The sequence below is a fragment of the Muntiacus reevesi genome, chromosome 18, assembly GCF_963930625.1.
Source record: "Muntiacus reevesi chromosome 18, mMunRee1.1, whole genome shotgun sequence".
Taxonomy (NCBI): Eukaryota; Metazoa; Chordata; class Mammalia; order Artiodactyla; family Cervidae; genus Muntiacus; species Muntiacus reevesi.
Window position 1 is genome coordinate 35275407 of NC_089266.1, and position 24508 is coordinate 35299914.

General features: G+C 51.2%; 1 protein-coding gene across 6 annotated transcripts in view; it reads right to left on the reverse strand.

Annotated features, from left to right (window-relative positions):
* Nucleotides 1–352: 352 nt before the first annotated feature.
* Nucleotides 353–24508, reverse strand: part of PELP1 (proline, glutamate and leucine rich protein 1) — a 47480-nt gene continuing 23324 nt past the window's right edge. For 4 of the 6 annotated variants that reach the window (XM_065909739.1, XM_065909741.1, XM_065909742.1 and 1 more), the window contains 16 exons: nt 13535–13599; nt 13049–13154; nt 10179–10328; nt 9876–9947; nt 5154–5213; nt 4717–4867; nt 4414–4543; nt 4245–4332; nt 3741–3829; nt 3545–3661; nt 3286–3433; nt 3022–3181; nt 2426–2481; nt 2095–2301; nt 591–1997; nt 353–489 (listed from right to left, as the gene is read on the reverse strand). In XM_065909739.1, coding sequence (XP_065765811.1) covers nt 397–489; nt 591–1997; nt 2095–2301; nt 2426–2481; nt 3022–3181; nt 3286–3433; nt 3545–3661; nt 3741–3829; nt 4245–4332; nt 4414–4543; nt 4717–4867; nt 5154–5213; nt 9876–9947; nt 10179–10328; nt 13049–13154; nt 13535–13599 — 3099 coding nt within the window. In that variant the 3' untranslated portion in view covers nt 353–396. Of the gene's footprint in view, nt 490–590; nt 1998–2094; nt 2302–2425; nt 2482–3021; nt 3182–3285; nt 3434–3544; nt 3662–3740; nt 3830–4244; nt 4333–4413; nt 4544–4716; nt 4868–5153; nt 5214–9875; nt 9948–10178; nt 10329–13048; nt 13155–13534; nt 13600–21916; nt 22320–24508 lie in introns of those variants that run through there. The other 2 variants (XM_065909738.1, XM_065909737.1) reach the window with 2 other exon arrangements.

Sequence of the window (24508 nt, forward strand, 5' to 3'; positions counted from 1 at the left end):
CAGGCACTCAGCCTGCTCCTTTAGACCAAGGCAGTGTGTGTTGTGTTTTAACAGGTTCACTCACTAGGATACAGTCCTACACATCCCCTCACAGCCCCACCCTTGGACTAACAGAAGCAGGACTGCTTGCTTCTCCAGCCAACCGAGCACGCACCCAGAGCAGCGGGCCAACGCGCTCAACTTCTGACACTGGCTTGTAGAGCGACCCTGTGGGTCAATGGCTCCTCTATGGATGGCGGGGCTCACAGGACGCCTGGGAAACACTGTGGGTACAGGCCAAGCCCAGCAGACACCTGGGCTTCTGGCTGGGGACAGCATGGTGGCAAAAGGCAGAAGCAGCAGTCGCTACTGAAGGATGTAAATTTATTGGAAAAGAAAAGGGGGGGTGGGGTGGGGCTAGGAGTCAGGCTCTGAGGCAGGTGGCGGCTTCTCATCGTCCGGGGGGCAGTCAATGAAGTCGGCCAGCATGGCAGCGGTGTCACCCTGCTCCTTCCAGGGACAAACAAAAAGTTCAGAACAGCGGCAGGCACAGACCCAGCGGGTCAGGATGCGTGTCGCTCCCGCCCCTCCTCCCCGCTGGGCCCCCTCACCTTTTCTGGGGGGAGAGCTGCCGCCTCCACCTCCGCCTCCACAGACGCCTCTGGTGGGGGTGATACCTTCTCAGCCCCACCCTCAGCCCCCTCTTCCAGCAGGGTTGGCGGCCCAGAGGGCTCCTCCTCCACAAGCTCCTGAAGCGGTGACCCTGCAGGGGGGCTCCCCGCTTCCCTCTCCATCTCCCCCTGGGAGGGGAGCACCTCAGGGGCCAGCGTGGGGGCTGTCTCAGGCCCAGGTGCCTCCTCGGTCCCAGGCTCCTCCACTTCCAACAGCAGCCCGGGTTCCAGTCCTGGCTCCGGAGGCCCCTTGGGAGACTCGGCGGGGGGCAGCGCAGGAGGCGGCAGGCTTGGGGGCACAGGCCCTCCTCCTTCCACCTCCCCGCCTGCCGGGCCGAACTCCACTTCTTCCAGCTCTTCCAGCTCCTCGTCCTCCTCCTCGTCCTCCTCATCCTCCAGCTCACCTTCCTCCTCCTCAAACTCCTCCTCAAACTCCTCCTCCTCCTCTTCCTCCTCCTCAAAGTATTCCTCTTCCTCCTCTTCGTCCTCCTCGAAATCCTCCTCCTCGTCCTCCTCCTCGTCTTCCTCCTCCTCCTCCTCCTCTTCCTCTTCCTCCTCATCACTGCTGTTGATGTTAATGACTGTCAGGTCTTCTTCCAGGGCTGGGGGGCCTCCCCCACTAGGCGTCCCTTCCGGCACCAGCTGGGGTGGTGGCAGTGTCACCGGGCCGGGAACAGGAGGCGGGGGAGGGGGCGGGAGCGGCCCTGGGGCTGCAGGCAGCTCTTCTGGCTCGTCCTTGGCGGGCACAGGAGGGGAGGCTGCAGGTGGCCCAGCGGGGGCCACTGGCGGGGGCGTGGTGCCTGAGGGGGGCGGGGGCGGGGGCGGCAGCCCCTCAGGCACGATCACCACGCTGTCATCAGAGTCGCTCTCCAAGGAGATTTCCACGTCCGATGCCTCCTCCTTGTCATAGTGGACAAAGGCTGGTCTGGGCACTCGCCCCCCGAAAGTCTCATCTGGCGGGACGGTAGGTGGGGGGCTGCCACTCGGGGCCAGGACAGGGTCCTCACTGGAGCCTGCCCGGTGGTTCTCAGGGCCAGGAAGGAGCCGGGGGGGTACAGACACCAGGCCTGGCACAGACAGGCCCAGGTGGTTGGCTGTGGCTGGAGGTCCAGGGCGTGCGGGGGGCAGGGGGCCCGCCGGGGGCATGGGGCCTGCGGAGGGCATGGTGCCCGCGGAGGGCAGGGGGCCCGGCGTGTGGAAGGCTGGAGCCCTGAAGGGAGCTGGAGCCTCAGGAGGCGGGGCTGGGGCTGGGGCGGGGCAGGTGGGGCCCACAGACTGCAGGGGAGGAACCCGGGGGTGGGTCAGAGCCGCACAGGTCACCAGGGCTTCTGAGCAGAAGGAGGAGACCTGGGGGAAGAAGGGCCGAGAGCAAGGGTCAGGACCTCTCAGTACTGGGGGCGCGCAGGGCCAACACCGAGGTGGACGCGGCCCGCGTAGCAGTTACCTCCAGGCTGTCCTCGCGCTGGCCCAGGGAGAAGGCCCGCAGCGCACAGGCGAGAGGCGGCGGGCAGCGCGGCGAGGGTGCCAGCAGCAGGGCCAGCAGCAGGCGGTAGAGCTCGCGGCGGCAGTGGGAGCTGGTGTACGGGGAGCTGCCGAGGGCTTCGCCCTGCTGGACACCCATGACCAGGGGGAGCACCAGCTCGTGCAGTCGCTGGAAGGACAGAGCGCACAGCTGGAGACGCCGCCAGACGACCCGCCCGTCCTCCAGGGCCTGCGCCCAGGTCCGAATGAATCCCCACCAGTACCCCTTCCAGCGGGGACCAGGCTCCCCTCACCCTGTGAGTCTCCTCCTTGATGAGAGGCCCGCACATGAGGATGGTCCGGCTGAGGCCTGGAGGAGGAGGCGAGCGTGAGAGGCTGACACGACGGGCGGCCCAGGGCAGCGCCCGCTCTGCCCCCCCTCGGGCAAGTCAGTGACTCCTGTTTTCTCAACTATAAAATGGGGCTCATGAGTGGACCTCTACTACACAAAGCTGTGAACGTTATGTAATTCAGATGGAGATACACTCTAAATGTGAGTTCACACATGGGGAGCGCTGGAGGGCAGTGCACATGCGGGACCCAAAGGAAAGTCACTTCTGCTTCCAGCAGCGGGCCTGGGGCTGCAAGCTCTGCCGGGCAGCGGTCTCGTCCTCTTCCTCCCCCGCCCCCGGGACACACGAGCACACGCCATGGACAGAGGGTGTGCAAACGAAAACACCCGAGACCCATGCAACAGCAGGGCCCACCTGCAGCCCTGGGGAGAGTGCAGCCCCTCGGCAGGCTCTTAGCCGGGTCTGCATGTTTTCCACCCCCTCCACCAGGACACCCAGTCCCTCCAGTGCTCCCAGACCCTCCCGGCCCCGAGGTGCCAGGCACAGGCCTCACCCACCTCTCAGTGCGGCTGCACACACATCGCTGTTGGCATTGCTGTCCCCTTTCCGGTGGCTGGGCGGGGCCATGGCCTCCCCCACGTCCAGCTTCAGCTTCTTGGGAGCACTGGGCTTCCCGGTCTGCAAACCCCCGTCAGGGCTCCCCCGGGGGCTGCGCAGCTGGCGGGGAAGGGAACACAGATCACACACCAGCCGGCAGGAAGGCAGGACGGTCGGGAGGCTGGATCGAGTGAGGACCAGGGGCACGGGGAGGCCTCTCTCACCCTGAGGGTGTCCGCTGGCGGGGAGATGTCGCTGAGCAGGTGGGAGAGCAGGGCCTCCCCCGAGGCGCCCCCCTGCAGCACCCCCGCCGAGGCCCCGCACACCTGCACCCAGAGCTCCAGGACAGCGTACACCTTGGTCCGCACGGTGCTGCAGGGGGCGCAGAGGGCGCCTGTGAGGGGGAGGCCACGCCGCCACCCCCAGCCCTGCAGCACCCGCTCACCACCACCCCTCCTCTCTATTCCCTTCCTGGACGGTCACCTGTAGGGCCTCTCCTGGCCTGGTCCGAGGTTCTCCCTCCCAATGCTCCAGGCATTGAGGACCTGGGGAAGCAGGCGGCTGATCAGAGCCCCGAAGCGCAAGAGCCGAGCTCCACACCTGGGAGTGAAGACAGAACGGTGACCCCCGCTCCCAGCACGTCCCAAACCCTGCGCCGCTTCCTCCCGACCCCACTCACGCGAGGATGAGTGCCGAGAGCAGGTCCAGGGCTTCAAGGTGGAGAGAGGGCAGCAGCAGCAAGCGCAGGGGGCCGTCTCCCAGCAGACTCTGTGGGGAAAACCAGCAAATGAGTGGGGGAAGAGAGTGAGACTGGGAGTTTGGAAACAGAGGGTGGAGGCGCAAGACTGCATACACGCACGTGAGGAAGCCACCCCCGGCCCAACTCCCCCGACAGGATGAAACACCGTCCTCGACAGACCGGGGAAGGACGATGCGGCAGGCAGGCAGGCCGGAGCCCTCGGCAGTGACTCGGTGGACGCCCAGCTCACTGTCGCCTGGGGAAGCACCTGCTCCAAGCGCTTCCACAGCACGGGAGCCCATTCACGCCCATGGGCGCAGGTCAAGAGTGCGAGAGTGAGAGCAGCTAGACGAGTCAGGACCACGCACTGTGGGAGCCCCAGCCTGCCTGCCTGGCCGCCCAGGGTCCCGGAGAAGGGCTGCCAGCGGGGCCGGCTCCACTCACGACATTCTTGGCGCTGACACTGAGGGTCCGGCAGATGAGATCCAGGATGTCCTGCACGGGGACGGTCACTGGTGCCCCAAACTCGGAGCTGGAGAGGATTGAGCAGGGAGCCCCTCAGCGTGGGGTCCCCAGTGTGGCCCTCTGCCTCCCGCCTCACTCCCTCACACACCTGAGCATGAGCCCCAGGCAGCGGGCCAGCCCCGAAAACCTCTGCCGAAGCCGGAGGAGGGTGTGGGCATCCGCATCTTCTGAGGGGGACAGCAAAGTTTCCATCCCAGGGCTCTCGTACTGCATGGGAGCTGGACAGACACACAGCCACCTGTACTTGCCAGCCCCGCCTCCATTCATGTGGAGGACCCACCCATATTCTACCTACTGCCTTTTGCCTAAAAATCAGCAGCCCCCCCTCCCTGGACTAGTCCCCTGGTCCCCTCACCTCACCCCCCGCCCCGGAGCGTCAGCCGGGCCGTACCTGCCTCTGCGCCCTCATACAGGCCCCCGAGCAGGCTGTGCAGAGAGGCCAGCAGGCTGCGCAGCTCCTGCTCCCAGCTGTCCGTGTGCTTCAGGCCCTGGGAAAAGCCTGCCCCCAGAGACGGCAGCCGGGAGTAACACTCGCAGGCCAACTGCCAGAGAGGGGGGACCCAGTCAGGAGGGAATCAGCCCAGCCGTGGATCCCAACCCCACCAGCGCCCAGGAAGATGGAGGTCAGAGCACCCGGAGGAGAGGTGGAATGGAAGAAGGGGCAGAGAGACACAGATGGAGACTGGGAGGCAGAAGCCCTACTGGTGTGTACTGCGTGTTAACGGGGAGGGGAATGAGGACATGGAGAGAGCGGCAATAGAAAACAGAGGTGGGGGGAAGCACCAGCTCAGACCCCAGGCTCCCCGCTGTCTCCCTCCTTCCCCTTACCTGCTGGAGTTGAGGGCTCAAGGCATCCACCCGTGAGAGGAAAAATGAGGCCAGCTTGCCCTGGATCATGGGGAGAGAGAGGGGGAGGCTGGGGAGTCAGCTCTAAGGGGCAGATTCAGAGCCCCGGCCCTCCCAGCAGCAGTGTCCAGGCCCAGGGTCTCAGGCCTTTCTCTCTCCTGCAGACGAGGAAGCAGCGCACTCTCAGGGGCGCCGTGCCCAGGAGCAGACGTGAGCTTGTGGTAGAAAATGAATGCCGACCCCTGTCCTCAGCCTCCCTGCTCGGGGGCTGTGTCCCACAGACCATGGGGCCCCTCCTCCAACGTTTGCAGAGTGACAGTCATCACCCTCAGGCCCAAAGGATACAGCACTGAACAGCAGGCGCCTCCACACCCCAACTCCCTGCCAGCTCAGACCGGGAGCACCGGGCCGGGGACGGGAGCAGTGAGAGCAGCACGAAGTCGACAGAGAAGGGAAGGTAGACCAGCAAGACGCGGGCAGTGAGCTCAGAGCAGCAACCGGCCAGTCAGTCACCAGGACCCGCCTGCTGCCTGGCGGCGCCCACAAGAAAACATGTAACTGGGGCCCCACTTATCTGGGGGCAGAATCAAAGGGACCCGTGCACATGGACGGGAAAAAAATCATCTTCACTTGCCTGTAAATAAAATGTAAATTTTTCTTTCAATTGTAAAAGAAGACAAAAAGCCACAGTAGTATTAGCAGTCCCTCTGTCACCAGCAGAGATCTTTCACTTCACATCACAGCTGTCAACAGGCATCTCATTCAAGGGCATCACTATCATGAAACTTCAGGACTCATCAGACCTGCTGCTGGATTCTGTTACTTGACATATTAACAAAGATGTGCATTCTATCACACTTTCCCTACAATTCCATGTATTTTACTAATTGAAAAACATCCAAAGAAGAGATCCACGGCACAAAAAGACTAAGAATACTGAAGCAGAAAAGGATTTTCACCGTCAGTGGGTTTAACAGGAAGACAAATGTGTGAAAAATCATGACCTGGAACCAAAAAGGGCAGCTCTGGAGGGACTGAGCTGGGAGGCAGGACCGAGCTGGGCTTGGGAGAAAGTGGAGGAGGCAGGTAAGGAGACGGAGGGGCCAGCACAGGGAGGAGAGTGACAGTCTCCCATGGGGCCCATGGAGAAGCAGGCTGGGCCTTAAATCCCAGGCGAGTGTGTATGGACCCCACTGGGATCGGGGCATCACAGGCACAAAAGTCAACTTCCAGAAAACAAGGCAGACAGCAGGGAGAAGCAGGCGCAGAGCCCAGCAGAGTGAAGTTCAGGAGCCACCCTCCAGGGCTCCCTGCTGAGGCTCTGGGGCAGGAACCACACCTGGTTTTCCAGGCTCCACTGCAGAACTCTCAGTGGGAGAGAGAGGAGCATTGTGACAGCTGATCCCAGGGTAGGAGAAGGCCTACAACGACCTAGACAGCACTTTCACGTCTGGTGGGACAGGGCTCTGAACACTTTAAACCAAAAGCAGCAACCACCCGCTGGACTCCTGACCGGCTTCTCCAGGGATGCTATTTCTTAGAGTCGTCAAAGCCTCATCCACACTGGCACCCAGCCCTTTGGACCAACTTCCTGCTCACACTCTCCCTGAGACTCAGGAAGCCAGATCGCTGAGGCCAACAAAAGTCTGCTTATGTGCCTGCGGTCAAGCAGAGTGCAGGGACACGGCCCTGACCACACAGTTCCACAAGAAATGACCTGCAATGCAAACCAAAGTATGGCAAACCAAGGCTCACTTGGGACATTTCACCAGGAACGAAAGCACGTGTGCGTACATGGTATGTCCTGGTGCCCTCAAGAGGGGGTGAGTTTTCCCACTCATTCCAGAACAAATAATCAATGTGTTGAGGAGGAGGAGAGGTGAATCCTGGATAGACTGACTTCATGGACCCAGAAAGCTGAGATGCCTCATTTGGGAGGAGTCCTAAACTTGGAGACAGCAGCTGCCCTAGAAGCTTCTCAGAGGTGGAACAGAGAGCAGATACACACTCTAGCTATCCACTTCCCAAGCATTGGTCTGCAAGATGTTCCAGTACAAACGCCCCTGGGGCGTCTGTGCATGAGATCCGTGTCTGCCCCGCTGGCAAGAGACAAAGCCAAGCTCCTAACAGAGGGCATTCTCCAGAGGACGCTGTGTCCTCAGAGAAATAAAGGCACACGCATGCTGTAGCAGCATAAGTTCTGTTGCTTGGTTTGGACAGGGTACTCAATATGCAGGCCATGCCTTCAAAAATGCCATCTGACAAGAGGCTGTGAGTTATAGATCAATTCTCCTGACCACTCACAATGAAAATTAAGGGCCCTAGCTTCCCCGGTGGCTCAGTGGTAAAGAATCCATCTGCCAAGGCAGGAAACTTGGGTTTGATCCCTGAGTCAGGAAGATCCCTTGGAGAATGAAATGGAAACTCGCTCCAGTATTCTTGCCTGAAAAACCTATGGACAGAGGAGCCTGGTGGGCTACAGTCCACAGGTCGCAAAAGAGTCAGACACGACTGAGCGACTAAACAACAAGCAGAGGACTCACAGTCTAGTCTGACTACTCAAATCCTGACCCCAGAGGTAACACTCAGTTCTCCCTTCACTTTCTGGGGGGGATGCAGAGACACTGCTGCTGCTAAGTCACTTCAGCCGTGTCCGACCCTGTGCGACCCCATAGACGGCAGCCCACCAGGCTCCTCTGTCCCTGGGATTCTCCAGGCAAGAACACTGGAGTGGGTCGCCATTTCCTTCTGCAGGAGGGAGACACAGATAATCCCAAACCAAGCTCAACAGAAGCAGGCTTATGCAGTAAAATCTCACAAACCGTCACCAGTAAGAGTCAAAGACACAGCTAGCCTGTGTAATCTGAGAAGTTAATTTACAGTTTTAGAAGAAAGGTAGTTTTAACTAAACTTAGTAAACTCTAGTAAAAAACAAAACAAAACAAAAAAATTCAGTAAAATCCCTGAGTTACTCCAAATGCCTTCTTGGCAAAGTCCTGCCCTGCTAACCAAAGATTCTATCACTTGCTAGGAGTGGCATTCCTATGAAAACAAGACATCAATAAGGACATGGCCCCACATTCACGGAGAAATACCACGTGCTCTGGGGCTTTTCAAATACTGCAAGTCACCAGTAAGGACACTCCCAGACCACAGCACGGGTGCCCGTGACACGCTCACAATCCTTCCCATGCCACCAACAGCGGAGCAGAGCCATCGTCAGTGTAGAAGCCTAGCTGCCAATCCTGTCCACATTCTTAACACCACCTGTGGAGTTTGGTTTGGTGAAAAAAACATAGGCTTGAAGGGCAAGCAATTCCTGCTCATACCCTGGTTTGACAACTACAGATACATAGGCTTGTGTCAGTCAAACCATTCTGGGCCCCTCTCCTGTTTCATTTGGTGACAGCAACTCCACAGAATTACTGTAAAATGAGATGACGCATGGCAGACACACAGCAGAGGGCCTGGCACGTCGTGGGTACCAGTCCCCTTTCTTTTTACCTTTTTGACTTGGTCACAGAACCATGTGATTTGACTTTTAAGAAAACCTGAACCGCAAACTCCCCCTTAACTAGCAATACTGAGTATAGTAATATCATTTACTGTGATTAATCACATGAGTTACACAAAAAAGTTAGTAATTTGCCACTAATTCCAGTTCTCCACAGATCTGTGCTTCCACCTGAGAAAACCCAGTGGTTTGTCGAGCAATGATGAGTATACCAAAGCAAGAGAGAACATTTAATCAGGAGAGGAACACCTACTTGTTCTTAGGTACAAGTTGGCAACAGAATTATCCTGCAGACAACAAATGTACCAATCCCAGAGGCCCTTTAACTGTTACTGCTTTATATTTGTTTTTGTTATCTCCTTAAAAATAAAACTCTAATTCTTTCGCTGACCTCCTTCCTCCCGCCTGGACCCACGTCCACCCTGCCTATTTGACTGAGTACGGCCCTGCTGCTCGGCGCCCCTCACACGGCCACCGCAGCCCAGGGAACCGGGTGGGGAAGGGACAGAAGGAGATCAGTCGGGAGCAGGAGAGGAGAGTGCTGGGGAGGCTGACGTAGGGAAACAGTAAGTCAGGAAGGCTTCTTGGAGGCAGTTACAACGAGTTTTAGGAACAGAGTAAAACAGGATGGTAGAAAAATGGGCAGGGCATCCTAGAGGTACAGAGAAGGCAGGGCAGTGAGAGGAGAGTCCGGGGGAGAGTCTGGGCTTGGCCTCAGACCTTAGGCAAGTTATTTAATTTTGGTTCCTTCATCTGTGAAAATTAAATGAGAATGCATTTAAAGCTACGAGGTGAGGGCTTCCCTGGTGGCTCAGTGGTGAAGAATCTGCCTGCCAATGCAAGAGACATGGTTTGATCCCTACACTGGGAAGATCCCACATGCCACGGAATGGCTAGGCCCGTCTGTTCTCAGAACCTGGGGCCGAAACTACTGAAGACCAAACACCCTACAGCCCTGCTCCACAGCAAGAGAAGCCACTGCAATGAGAAGCCTATGTACAGCAATGAAGACCCAGCACAGCCTGAAATAAAGAAATGATATCATTAGAAACTTTTAAAAAATAAGTAAATAAAGCTACCAGGTGATATAATTAGAGCTGTGGAGACAGATGCTTATAAATCTTAGTGGCGGAACCTGAAGTAAGACAGCAATCGTGTTGGTAGGAAGAGGAGTTTTTATGAACACTTACTTTGAGAGACCCGCACGCCCGAGGAAAATGGGTCATACAGGCCTTCATTCCTTCCAGCGCTGAGAGCTCACACTGTGGGAAGAACAGATGGTCAGGCAGAGCCCAGCGCCCCCAGAACCCATCCATCTCCACCCCACCAGCCCTCAGGGTCTCTTCTCCTTACACTTTTTTTCAGCCCCTCCCTCTTCTCACTTCTTCAATTCCATTCCCCAATCACTTCCCATCAAGTTCTCTAATCCAGTGGGTGTGAATGACAGCAAGCACTGGAGGGGCCCAGGGTCGAGGAGCTGGGAGGTGGCTCACCTCCGGTCTGAGACCCAGCAGGGAGGTGAGGAGGCCAGGGAGGTGGTTCATGGAGATGTCCCGGAAGACTGCAGGAAGCTGGGCCGCGTACCGGAGTAGGTCCTTCAGCACAGTCACAGCCAGCTCCATGGTGGGGGGCGGGTCCTGGGACTAAACAGCGACAAGAGCCCATGCTCTCACCTGGCCATCAAGGTCACCGAGAGGAGGAGGAACGAGCCACATGACAATATGGAGCTTCCGACAAACTCCACAGCGACTGCCCCCATTCCTGTCAAATCCCCTGGGGACAGACTGTATCAGCGACACGGAGCAACCGAGTAACACATTCATCCAGAGAGGATGTGTGCGCGCACTTTAGGACCGTGGTGTCGGGGTCCTAGGAATGTTCGGGGGGTGGGGGGAGAAAAAGTAACAAAGCCACACCTTAAAGATCTCACTAAATGATCTCAAGAGTTTCTTGCTGCTACCACACCACAATCCCCTTGCTAGGATGGAGAGGAGTACTTCCCAGACCAAAGTCTCAGCCACAACAGAGCCACCCCATCTCGCCAAGCTTACACGTGGCTGGCTCAAACCTACCCTGAACTCATAGAGGAAAAATGGTTTGAAGTCTGAGGACTTTTCCTAACAAATTAACATATACCTAAGGAAAAAGTGTTCAGCACATTACCTCCTGCTAGACCAGTGGCCACATGTCAACGAAACAAACAAGAACCCTTGTGAGGAAGTCAGACTCGGTGGGTCTACCAGCCACAAACGGGCCTCAAAACCACCTGGCCCTCCCACTGCGTTTCTCACTGTTAGCTCCCTCCGCTGCTCAGCTCTTCTCCGGCACCATCCCTTCTGTGTAACCTGACCTAGGATTTCAGAGAAGCCTGAAGCCCAAAGATGGAAACTCCCTCAGCTTCCCGCCACCAAACTGAACACTCCATCTTGGTCCTCATCCCACTAGAGGGGGTGTTCCTCCATCTGGGGACAACCCGTCCCCCATCCCTTCCTCTCAGAAGCCCCTCACACTGTTAACTAGCTCCCTATCTCCAGCCCCCTCAGGAGGGTACCTCCCACTGGCATTTGGGCCTGCTCCCATCCTAAACATCTCTCCCACCATGAAAATCCTCTCCTGAGCCCATACTCCATGTACCCATCTCAGGTGTTTCTGTGCTTCTCTCCCCTACCAGCAAAGCCAGATGTCTTGACAGGACTGTCTATCTTCCCCAGTCCCAGGCCTTCTCCCGCTCACTGCTCATCCCAGGAAAATCTGGCTTCAGTGTCCACTGTTCTGCTTTTCTGCTGCCAATCCTGTCTCCACATGGTGGCCAGAGTGGCATTTCCAAATGAAAATCTGCTCACATCACCACCACCACCACCACCACCTCCACCACCTCCTTCCCCTTGCTCAAAACCTTTCATGAATTCCCGCTGTTCCAAGAATAAACGCCAAACTTCTTAATATGCCTACACCACCACACATGGCCTAGTCCCAGTCTACCTACTTCCCCAGTTGCATCTCATCAACCCTTGCCGCACCCGCCTGCTTATAATTCTTCAAATGAGTCAAACGCCTTTTCTCTCAGGGCTTTTGCACACTTAGAACACTTTGGAAACTTTCTCAGCCCAATGTACTCCTACTCATCAGAGCAGAAAAGCCCTCCCTGAACCACTGACCCTGATCGCCACACGCACACCTCCCTGGTCTGGCTCAGAGTCTCTCGTTAACATGCTTTCAGAGAACTGCATTTTCCTTTACCCCCAGAGCACCCACCAGCTTAGTTCTTCACACTCACTGTATAACTGTTCTCTTCCACCAGAACACAGGTCAGCAAACTCTGGTCTGTGGATGCCTGCTTTTGCACAGCCCACAGGCTAAGAATGGCTGTTACGTTTTCTAAAGGGTTGAAAAACAAACCAACAAAGAAACACTCGGCAACAGAAACTATGGGCATTTCTGGCTGTCCAATGGAAGAACTCCTTGCTTCCGCTGTAGGAGGCTCAGGTTTGACCCTGGGTTGGGGAACTAAGATCTCACAGCCTATGCAGCACAGCCAAAAAAAAAAAAAAACCAACCAGAAACCATATATGGTTCATAAAACCTACAATATTTTACTATCTGGAAACACCTACAGTTTCCCAACCCTTGCAAGAGACTCTAAACACCATGAAAGCAGGGTCCAACTGCATCTCCCCACCATCTCTCCAGAACTCAGCACACAGCCTGCCATGTGTGCCCAGAACACACTTGTGGAAGAACGAAGTGGGGATGTCATCAAAGGATGTAAAATAGAAACAAATTTAAATGTTAAAAAGAGGAAGAGATCCATGGCTGATTCATGTTGACATATGGCAAAAACCACCAAAATACTGTAAAGTAATTAGCCTCCAATTAAAATAAATTAATTAATTTTTTTAAAAAAGAGGAAGAGAGGAGTAGGAAAAAAAAAATTGGGGACTTCTCTGGCAGTCCAGTGGTTAGGACTCTGAGCTTTCACCGCCAAGAGCGTGGGTTCAGTCCCTGGCTGGGGAACTAAGATTCCCACGAGCCACTCGGTGCACAGTCAAAAAAATAAAAATAATTTAAATAAAAAAGTCTAAAAATCCAACACCTGAAGAAAGGCGCTTCAGAGATGTCACTCATTAGAAGAGCTCACAAGGAAGTGAAACAGTCAGAGGTCACAGTGAGTGTGTGAAAGGTCAGATGAATTAAAATAAGCCAGTGGATAAAAATAACAAAAACTTTAAAAGCATGTTTCTATTTGTGGCTTATCCTGCTAGAAAGAACCTGCCCAGAACTGAAAGTATCCACCTCAATGTAGCGCTGCGTCTGAACGGAGACCAGGGCGTGGCTGGGGGCGGTGGCCAGGCGGTGGACTCACCTGCAAGATCTGCTGGATGCTGCGAAGCCAGGAGACGCAGTGCTGCTGGAACATCTCCGTGGGGCTTTCCCCCACCAGCAGCGACAGCAGACACAGGCCTTCAAACCTGGTAAGACAGAGGTGAGTGACGACACAGGAGAGGTGGCCAGACTGCAGAGAAAGCCATTCAGTGCCCTCTTACTCTCACTGGGCAGAGTGAGACCTGACTCCAGATCCACGCAGCTTCTCATTCCCGAGATACTTGCGGACTTGGAGTGAGGCATGGGCAGCAAGGGAAGAAGCGGACAGAAGGTGGGCTGAGGGACTCTCAGAAGCCGCCATAGGTGGGGTTCAATGCAAGTGAGCTCATGAAAAGAATCAAACTCTCCACCTTGGGAATGGAGAAACCTCCTGGCTCCATGGGGTGGTGACGATGGATGGACAGATGGATGGCCCTCTTCCTAAAGAAACATCCCCCCTGAAGAAAAAACAGGGTTAGAGACTTACCGAGTTTTGATAGAACCGAGACGAGCATTACTGAGACCCACCAACGCCCCAACAGCAGAAAGGTTCTGGAGGAAAGAAAACAGTCAGGAACAGGATGCTAAAGACATAGGATTTCTCCAAGCCCGTCCCTGCCCCAGCCTTTCCAGCCTATTCTAAGTCATACCTCCAGTGAAGCCCAGAGACCATTCCCCTCGACACCTTCAGCCTCTGCCCTATTTTCAGTAGGGGGCACACACAGCAGCCTGTCCCATGGGCTTTCCTCAAGTCACATCTCATCTGGCCCTCCCACTTCCCACCCAGCAAATCAGGGCTACACAGAGGGCTAGTCAGTCTGACAGCCCAGCGGCCAGACTTCAAAGACAGGCTCCTGCCCTCTGTCTCCCAGGGACATCACTGAGCACAAAGGGGCATCCCTAAGTGCGCGCTGACTGGGCACGGAACTCGTGATCCCTTACTCCTTCACCCCAAATCCTCCTCCTGGTCTGGTTTCCTTCGAGCCGCTAATGCCCACACAGACAAGTCAGAGAGAACCTCCTTCCCGCACATTCTGGGAGCCCTGAAAAGAGGTTCCCTCTTCAGGGCCCCCACAAGTAACCTCTCCACCCTCTGAAGGGCCAGACTCCTCTTGACAGCCCTGTTATCTTCCTAACCGTGCTCTTCACTCATTCTCTCAACAAACACATCTTATGCACTGAGTCAGATGAAGGAATCCAGAGCTGAGTAAAAGAAATAAGGTCCCTGGTTCTCATGAAGGGGAAGTGTTGATTCACTTAACATTTATTTATCTGCTTCATGTGAGACATTGTTTGAGGTGCTAGTGAGCTTATATTCTAGTTAGAGGACGCAGAAAATCAACAAGTGACCAAATAAGAAAAAGCATGCTGGATGGGAAGAGGAAAATAAAGTAGACTGAGGAAGGAAAGGAGAGCCTGGAGTAGGGCAGGCAGACGGCACTTCATGTGGCGTGGGCCTGAGGCCTTCTGTAAGGAGGCCACCTGAGCAGGGGAAAGTTGAGAGCGAGATGTACTGATACACTCACATGCACTGATGGTATAGAAAATGGTGCAGCCACTTCAGAAAACATCAAGGAGCTCCTCAAAGGTTAAACATCTTTTACGTATGACCCAACAATTCCACTCCGAAGTATATGCCCAAGAGAAACGAAAACATATGTTCTCATCAGAACTCGTACACAGGGCTTCCCTGGTGGTTCAATGGTAAAGAAACCGCCGGCCAGTGCAGGGGACACAGGTTCAATCCCTGATCCGGGAAGACCCCACATGCCTCGGAGCAACTAAGCCCACGTGCCACAAGTGCTGAGCCTGCGTTCTAAAGCCCAGAAACAGCAACCACCAAAGCCCACCCACCCTAGAGCCTGCGCTCCACAACAAAAGCCCCTGCAGTGAGAAGCCGGCATACCATAACTCAAGAGTAGCCCCTGCTTTCTGCAAGTAAAAAGAAAGCCCACACAGCGAAGACCACCTACACAGCCAAAAATTAGTAAATATATTTTTTTTAGAAGAACTCATACATGAACACTCATAGCAGCATTACACATAAAGGCCAGAAAGTGGAAACAACCCAAATGTCCATCAACCATGACTGGATAAACAAAATGAAGCATATCCACACAGTGGAATATTACTTGGTCATAAAAACGAATGAAGTTCTGAGACAGGAATGAACCTTAAAAACATTATGCTAAGGGAAAGAAGTCAGATCCCAAAAACCACATGTTCTATGATTCACTTCTATGAAATGGTCAGAGTAGGCAAACCTATATGGGGGAAAAAAAAAAGTAGTTTTGCAGTTGCCTATCTGCTGGACCATCGAAAAAGCAAGAGAATTCCAGAAGAACATCTATATCTGCTTTACTGACTATGCCAAAGCATTTGACTGTGTGGATCACAATAAACTGTGGAAAATTCTGAAAGAGATGGGAATACCAGACCACCTGACCTGCCTCTTGAGAAACCTATATGCATGTCAGAAAGCAACAGTTAAAACTGGACATGGAACAACAGACTGGTTCCAAATAGGAAAAGGAGTACGTCAGGGCTGTATATTGTCACCCTGCTTATTTAACTTATATGCAGAGTACATCATGAGAAACGCTGGGCTGGAAGAAGCACAAGCTGGAATCAAGATTGCCGGGAGAAATATAAACAACCTCAGATATGCAGATACCACCACCCTTATGGCAGAAAATGAAGAGGAACTAAAAAGTCTCTTGATGAAAGTGAAAGAGGAGAGTGAAAAAGTTGGCTTAAAGCTCAACGTTCAGAAAACTAAGGTCATGGCATCTAGTCCCATCACTTCATGGGAAATATAGGGGGAAACAGTGGAAACAGTGGAAGACTTTATTTTTCTGGGCTCCAAAATCACTGCAGATGGTGACTGCAGCCATGAAATAAAAAGACACTTACTCCTTGGAAGGAAAGTTATGACCAACCTAGATAGCATATTAAAAAGCAGAGACATTACTTTGCCAACAAAGGTCCATCTAGTTAAGGCTATGGTTTTTCCAGTGGTCATGTATGGATGTGAGAGTTGGACTGTGAAGAAAGTTGAGCGCCGAAAAATTGATGTTTTTGAACTGTGGTGTTGGAGAAGACTCTTGAGAGTCCCTTGGACTGCAAGGAGATCCAACCAGTCCATCCTAAAGGAGATCAGTCCAGGGTGTTTATTGGAAAAACTGATGCTGAAGCTGAAACTCCAGTACTTTGGCCACCTCATGCAAAGAGTTGACTCATTGGAAAAGACCCTGATGGTGGGAGGAATTGGGGGCAGGAGGAGAAGGGGACGACAGAGGATGAGATGGCTGGATGGCATCACCAACTCAATGGACATGAGTTTGAGTAATCTCCAGTAGTTGGTGATGGACAAGGAGGCCTGGCGTGTTGCAATTCATGGGGTCGCAAACAGTCAGACACGACTGAGTGACTGAACTGAACTGAACTGAGGGCTAAAGGGCAGAGAAGTGTTTGGTGGGGGTAAACAGGGAGCAACTACCTTTAATGGACAAGTGGGTGAAAGGGTAACAAGACAGAAAAATATAAAATCTTTCCACAGGAAAAAATCGTTAACTTCATAATGAAGATACATGGCAACTATCACCTTAACCCATAATCAAAGTTACCACCACCAATAATGGGACAAAGAGACATTATGTGCTGCCTGATAAAATGTAACAGGTATGTCACATCATTTCTGCAGTATTCCTGCTAAAAGTGTACAACCTGAACTTAATCACCAGAAAACAGCAGATGAACCAATCTGAGGGACATCCTATAAAATAACTAAAATTCTAAATGTTAACATGGTAAGAAATGTTTCTCTTACTATAAAGGATACTTTTAGCACAACTGAAAAAACTGGAATAAGATTGTATCAACGCTGATTTTCTGAGTTGCATGATGGAATGTGGTCAGGTAAGGGAATGTTGTTTTTAAGCAAATAGAAGGGCATCCAATCTCCAACTTCCTCCTTTATGGTTCTAGAAAAAATATGCATTTAAAATGTTGACATTAAAAGGAATCTGGGTGAAGTGTATATTCCTTCAAATTCTCTATAAATCTCAACTCATTTTCAAAGCAATTTTTTTTTTTTTTTAAAAAGAAAAAGAATGGGAGAAAGTACAATTGCAAAGAACTCTTCTGAGGAGTTTTTGCCATAAAGAGAAGCAGAGAAATGGGGCAGGAGCTGGAGGGGCACTTTTTTAAAAGCAGTTCTGAGCTATATGCTGATGAAAACAACCTAACAAAGGGAAAAGCTGACGATGAAGAAGTGAACTTGCCTAAGTGGAGAGGGGATAGACGTCAAGTACAAGCAGAGGCCCGGCCTTAGTATGGGCATGAACCAGCTCACCCCTAATAACGGTAGGGACACCAGAGCACAGGGCACAGACATCAGTAAGCTGGCAGACGTGGTGGTGGTGGCACCTATGCCAATTCCCACCCCACTGTTCCTCTTTTCTCAGTGAAACAGGAAGCAACGTCATCAGCTAAGAGTGAGGATGGAAAGAAGTCATCAGAGGTTGCAGAGGAAAGAAATATAACAGGACTGCTAGGCAACAGCAAGAGTCTACTTGAGGTGACGACGGCCCTGAATTTAAAATGAGACCAGCCAATCCGGACACGTGCTTTTTCCCAGCTACACTGAGCCGCGCAGGTACATGCACCGAATGAGCAGAGCTGGATTCAACAGTCGGGGTGTTGTCAGCAAGGACAACGAAGGGAGCAGGGCAAGGAAGTAAGTATAATGGAATTTACACAGGGTGAGCAGAGAGAACACGGCAGATAATAAATTTATTTAAAATAGTTATAAACACTACAAAAAAATCAAAACAGAACAATGTGACAGAAAATGACGGAAATGAGAAGGACCACCGTATGCTCAGTGCTCAGCAGGGTGCTTAGGAATGACTCCTCTGAAATGGTGGCAGGGAAGCTGGGACCTAAACACGCAGCTCAATTCCCCAGGAGATTCCCAGCAGGGTGAAGGATGTGAGGAGCCGTCGCCTCAGCTGCTGCAAAAATAAGGTCGGCCTGGGTGGCTGGAGTTCATTTAAGACGGGCCAAGAGTCGTGCAAAAGGAGGAGAAGCGGTGACACAATGTAAGGCCTGGTGCAATAAGTAACTGCATGGTTTTAAGCAGGAGAATGCTGTAATCTTGGTGCTATTTTTAAAAAGATCATTGGCTAGTGGCTAGAGAATGGGACAATACAAAGCCCTAGGGATACAAGGTGGAACAAGAGACACTGTCCTTCGAAGTATATGCAATTCAAGGGAAATGAAATGTGGGATGTGCTTTAAAACGCTCCGGGGGCAGGGGAGGTTGGAGGCAGAGCTGGGAAAGTGGGAATGAAACAAGATGAGCAAAATGTTTGCTGTTAGATCTGGGTGACATAGACAGCAAAGGTAGGGGTGGTTCAAGACACAATTTTCTTGAACTTCTACAGTGGTCCAGTGCTTAAGAATCTGCCTGCCAATGCAGGGGACACGGGTTTGATCCCTGCTCCGGCAAGATTTCACATGCCCCGACGTGCCACAGGGCAACTAAGCCCATGTGCCACAACTACTAAAGCCCGTGCTCCGCAATAAAAGAAGCCAGAGCAATGAGAAGCATGCTCATCACGACTAGTGAGCAGTCCCTGCTTGTCGCAACTAGAGAAAGCCCGAACACAGTAACAAAGACCCAGAGAAGACCCAGTGAAGCCAAAAATAATTGTTTTTAAAATACTATTTTCTCTATTTTTATGTTACCTGTAATTTTCCATAAATTGTTTTTTAAATTAATTTGTTTTTTAATCGAAGGATAACTGCTTTACAGAATTTCGTTTTCTGTCAAACCTCAACATCAATCAGCCATAGGTATTACATATATCCCCTCCCTTTTGAACTTCATCAGAAGAGCTGACAAGGAAGTGAAACAGTGAAGAGGTAACAGTGAGTGAATCCCCCTCCCCACCCCACGCCTCTAGGTTGATACAGAGCCCTAGTTTGAGTTTCCTGAGCCATACAGCAAACTCCCGTTGGCTATCTATTTTACATATGGTAATGTAAGTTTCCATATATCTCTCCCCCTCCTCCCCTCTCCCCATGTCTATACATCTATTCTCTATGTTTGTTTCTCCACTGCTGCCCTGTAAATAAATTCTTCAGTACCATTTTCTAGATTCCATATATAGGCATTAGAATATGATATTTTTCTCTTTCTGACCTACTTCACTCTGTATAATAGGTTCTAGGTTCATCCACCTCATTAGAATTGACTCAAATGTGTTCCTTTTTAAGGCTGAGTAATACTCCATTGTGCATATGTACAACTTCTTTATCCATTCATCTGTTGATATAAATTGGTTTTTTTTTTTAAACACCACAAAAACAAATCAAAGCCCAGTTGTGTGGGTACTAAGTATATATGAAAAATGAATATATAATTTCAATATGGTGTAATAGAGTAGCCAATCATAGGTAGTTTGGAAAGGTTTCCTAAAGGCAGTGACAAACACTGAGTTGAAAAGATGTGGGGGGTTGGGGGTGGGGTGGGGAATGGAGAAGCAGCTCAGGGAGGGTTTCCAAGCAGAGGACAGTAAGTGCAAAGGCGGAGTCAGGGAAGTCCAGGTGCTTAAGAATTTTCAGAGGCAAGAAACAGGACCAGCTGTGGGAAATGGATTAAAAAAGCAAGACTGAGAGCAAGACCAGTTAGGAGACCAGTTGCTAGGACGCAAGCCAGTTCTAAGGTTAGTTCCATTTTGGAACTACTAAGTTTACAGTACCTATGGGAAAGCAAAGTTGGTGATTTAAGCTTAGACGGATGTGTCAATCAATGGATCTCTTTCTCTCAAGCTCCAGGCCTATTTACTTACCCTCAACTCTCATCTCAACTAGAAACTCTCCAAGGAAAACAACAGTGTTTTACTTATCTACCTGGATAAGTAGCTACATAACAGACAGTAAATGTCCGTTGAATGAAAACCTACAGGGACGTGAAGGAAACCCACCACATGGTTCCCGGTACTGAGAACGCAATATAACAAACACAAGTAGAAAAAAATTCACGTTGGACAAAATATACCCCCAAATATAATACAGGCAATAATAAAGGGGTGTCCCACAACACCCTTAGCTTCTTCACTCAAAATACTTCTAAGGGAACGGGGGGCAGGGAAGGGATGGGCTGGGAGTTTGGGACTAGTAGATGCAAACTATTACACTCAGGCTGGACAGACAGTAAGGTCCTACTGTGTAGCATGGGAAACCATATTCAACATTTAGGATAAATCATAATGGAAAAGAATATAAAAAAGAATGGATATGTAACTGAGTCACTCTGCTGTAAGGCATAAACTGATACATTGTACATCGACTACACTTCAATTAAAAATCAATGTTTCTAGGCTTCAGACACTTAAAAGAATATAAGCAAGACATTAAGTTCATGTAGCTCACCCTGAGGGAGAAGGGGAAGACTTGAAAGAGATGACGAAAGAAATCACACATTTACAGGCAGAAGAGACAATAATATTTCAGAAACACTTAGGAACCACATGAATCACTGGGCTGAGCTACCAGAGGCACAGTCCTGTCACCCTCAAAGAGGACTAATGTTAATATAAATAAATGAGGTCATCAATGATAAATTTGGGGCTAGATTATTCTTCTTTCAAAGATTATTGAAACACCCAGCAGGTTGTGACAACCCTCTTCCTGGAAGGAAGCATAGAGCGGGGAAAGTCCGAGTAACAAAGGTGAGACAAGGAAGACCTTGTACCTGGGTCTTAAAGAATGGGTAGAATTTGGGGGCGGGTAAGTGGGAGAAAGATGAAGCACAGCAGATAATATTAAAGGTGAACCTATCATAGGTTAGACAGTTATGTCTTATTAGTATCTCGGTCAGATAATGTGGGATCAAGCCAGTATGGGGGCAACGGGAAAGATATGGAAAGGAGTGGACAGCTCTGAATGCTACATAAAGGATAAAATCAAAAGGACTTAACAGACTGCATAAAGAGGTGTGTGAGCAAGACGAAAGTGTCTAGAATGACATCTGGGTTTCAAGCTTACAGGACTGAATGGATGTTAGATTCTACTCTGTACAATCCAAAGGACCCTTCTAAGCTAGTCTACAAAGTGTTGCATGACCTGTCCACAGCCTACTCGCCTCATCGCACCCACTCTCTTCCTCTTCATCTCTAAACCCCAAGCACCACGCCCTTCTTTTCAGTTCCTACCAGGGGACCTTCCCACGGAAGCCTTACGCTGACCGAACTGCCTCTTCCATTTTCCTCCCCTACCAAACCCCCTACTCATCCTTGCGGATCTCAGCTTAAACTCTGGTACCTCAGAAAAATCTCTCAGTGTTCCAGATTAGATTAGAAGGCTATACAATTCTATGCAATTGTATGGAATTATGGTATACCACTATACAATTCTCGCAGTGTTTCATAACATTTTGTTCATCGCCATTGCATCTATAACTGGAACGCCCAGAATGTGGCCCTCAGTAAGAGCTCAGTAAATATTTGCTGAATACATTCATTCACTCAGTCGAAACAATCCCCAAAGCAGACACTGCCGAAGGAAAAAGAAGCTAAAGATCCTACATCTAGTAAGTAAGAGGGCCTGGGATCGAACCCATTCATGAGCGTCTACCGATAGCCTAGCAACAGAGAAAACGAGGTCCTTCCTCTTCCCTGAGTTTCTTCTACTTACGGCTGATAAAGAAGTGCGTGAATCTCGTCCAGATACCCGGATCCGCCTTCTGACCCCAGCTCTCCTTCCCTCTACCCCCTACTGCATGCAGCTACAGGGCAATAAGACCCCGGCGCAAAACAAACTGAGCCAACCTACCAACAGGGCCGGCGGGCTACAGACTCACCTGGGCCCCGCCCACCGTCCCATGTAGCCGCAATAAGCACATGAGCCCCGGCAAATGTGGGGCCGAGCGGGCTGGGGGATGCACGGGAGCAACGGCGGACCCCGTTCGCGGCTGCAGCAACCCCGACACGCTCTCCAGCAGCATCAGGCGGAGACGGGGACCTGAGCCCACCGCCGAGAGACCCCCGGTCCCGCCGGGAACCCCAGCCGCGGAGCCCGCAGAGGGCCCGCTGAGAACGGCTGCCGCCATCTTCAACCGGGCTCTAGTGGTGGCGTGGCGCGATGACGCAAACACACCGCGACGGATGCTTCGAGGGGAGGGGTCGTGAGGAGGGGGCCCTGGTCCTGCGCATTGGACTCCACGCGCCTGCTGTGAGTGAGCATGCGCGGCGTGGAAGTGCTGGGACTCAAGGCCGGACAGAAGGGCCGGGTTGAGGACCGGCTGGGGGCGGGCAGGCCCGTGGGGCTTAAAGAACACGTGGTCAGGACTAAAGGCGCCAGAATCCAAAAGCTAACAGCGCTTCTGGACACTTTCCATGCAGACATCACGGCTGCCTAAGGAACTAGTCTCCTTGCATAGACATTGTTAACTACATTTACAACGAGAAAAATGATACAATACACTCGCCTTGCAAAAGAAATTCAAACAACAAAGAGGGCATAAAGTAAAAAAAAAAAAAAAGGAACTCCCACCTAAGTCCTTACGCCAGTAATAGGCATACTTTCCTAATATTAGCCTACACACAAACACATAAATACAGAGTTTATTTTAAAATAAATAGTTTAATTCCGTGCATTTAGGTCTTAAGTTGCTTAGAATTTACTTTAAGGTATGGCTCAGATGGTAAAGCGGCTGCCTACAATGCGGGAGACCAGGGTTCGATCCCTGGGTGGGGAAGATCCTCTGGAGAAGGAAATAGCAACCCACTCCAGTACTCTTGCCTGGAAAATCCCATGGGAGGAGCCTGGTAGGCTACAGTCTATGGGGTCGCAAAGAGTCGGACATGACTGAGCGACTTCACTTTATGCAAAGTATATAACTTTTCCCCCCAAATGGATAGCCCATTGTCCCTATTCTATCTAGTGAATCTGCCATTAGTTCTCCATGGACTTGAAGTAACACCACGTTAGTCTGTGCGTGCGTGCTCAGTCACTTCCGTCCTTCCAGTCGTGTCCACTCTTTGTGACCCCAGGGACCACAGCCAGCCAGGCTCCTCTGTCCTTGGGAGTTTCCCAGCAAGAACACTGGAGTAGGTTGCCATGGTCTCCTCCAGGGGATCTTCCCCACCCAAGGATCCAACCTGAGTCCCTGCACTGCAGGCAGATTCTTTGCCCCTGAGCCACGGAGAAAGCCCCCAACATGGGTCTGTATCTGGACACTATTCTATTTCACTACTACATTTATTATGATTGCACCCATAACACTATTTAAATTATCATAAGTAATAAACTATCAGGTAGGACAAATGCCCGCTTTACTCCAGTTTTTCAGAATTTTCCTGACTATACTTGAAAGCTGATTCTTTTGATTATGTTTAAAATTCAGTTCCCTTCCAAAAAAGTTCCATTGCTATTTTGATATGGCATTAACTTACAGACAATATGAGGAGAAATGATGTCTTTATAAAATGATGGTTTTCCCCACCACCATAATATGGTTTATCTCTTTCATTCTTTCTGGCCTTCTTTAATATCTTTCTAAACGGAACATTTCATGCAAAGATGAGCTCAATAAAGGACAGAAATGGTATGGACTTAACAGAAGCAGAAGATATTAAGAAGAGGTGGCAAGAATGCACAGAAGAACTGTACAAAAAAGATCTTCACGACCCAGATAATCACGAAGGTGTGATCACTCACACAGAGTCAGACATCCTGGAATGTGAAGTCAAGTGGGCCTTAGGAAGCATCATTACAAACAAAGCTAGTAGAAGTGATGGAATTCCAGTTGAGCTATTTCAAATTCTAAAAGATGATGCTGTGAAAATGCTGCACTCTAAATGCCAACAATTTGGAAAACTCAGCAGTGGCCACAGGACTGGAAAAGGTCAGTTTTCATTCCAATCCCAATGAAAGGCAATGCCAGAGAATGCTCAAACTACCGCACAGTTGCACTCATCTCACACACTAGTAAAGTAATGCTCAAAATTCTCCAAGCCAGGTTTCAACAATATGTGAAATGTGAACTTCCAGATGTTCAAGCTGGTTTTAGAAAAGGCGGAGGAACCAGAGATCAAATCGCCAACTTCCACTGGATCATTGAAAAACCAAGAGAGTTCCAGAAAAACATCTATTTCTGCTTTATTGACTATGCCAAAGCATTTGACTGTGTGGATCACAATAAACTGTGGAAAATTCTGAAAGAGATGGGGATACCAGACCACCTGACCTGCCTCTTGAGAAATCTGTATGCAGGTCAGAAAGCAACAGTTAGAACTGGACATGGAACAACAGACTGGTTCCTAATAGGAAAAGGAGTACGTCAAGGCTGTATATTGTCACCCTGCTTTTTTAACTTATATGCAGAGTACATCATGAGAAATGCTGGGCTGGATGAAGCACAAGCTGTAATCAAGATTGCCGGGAGAAATAT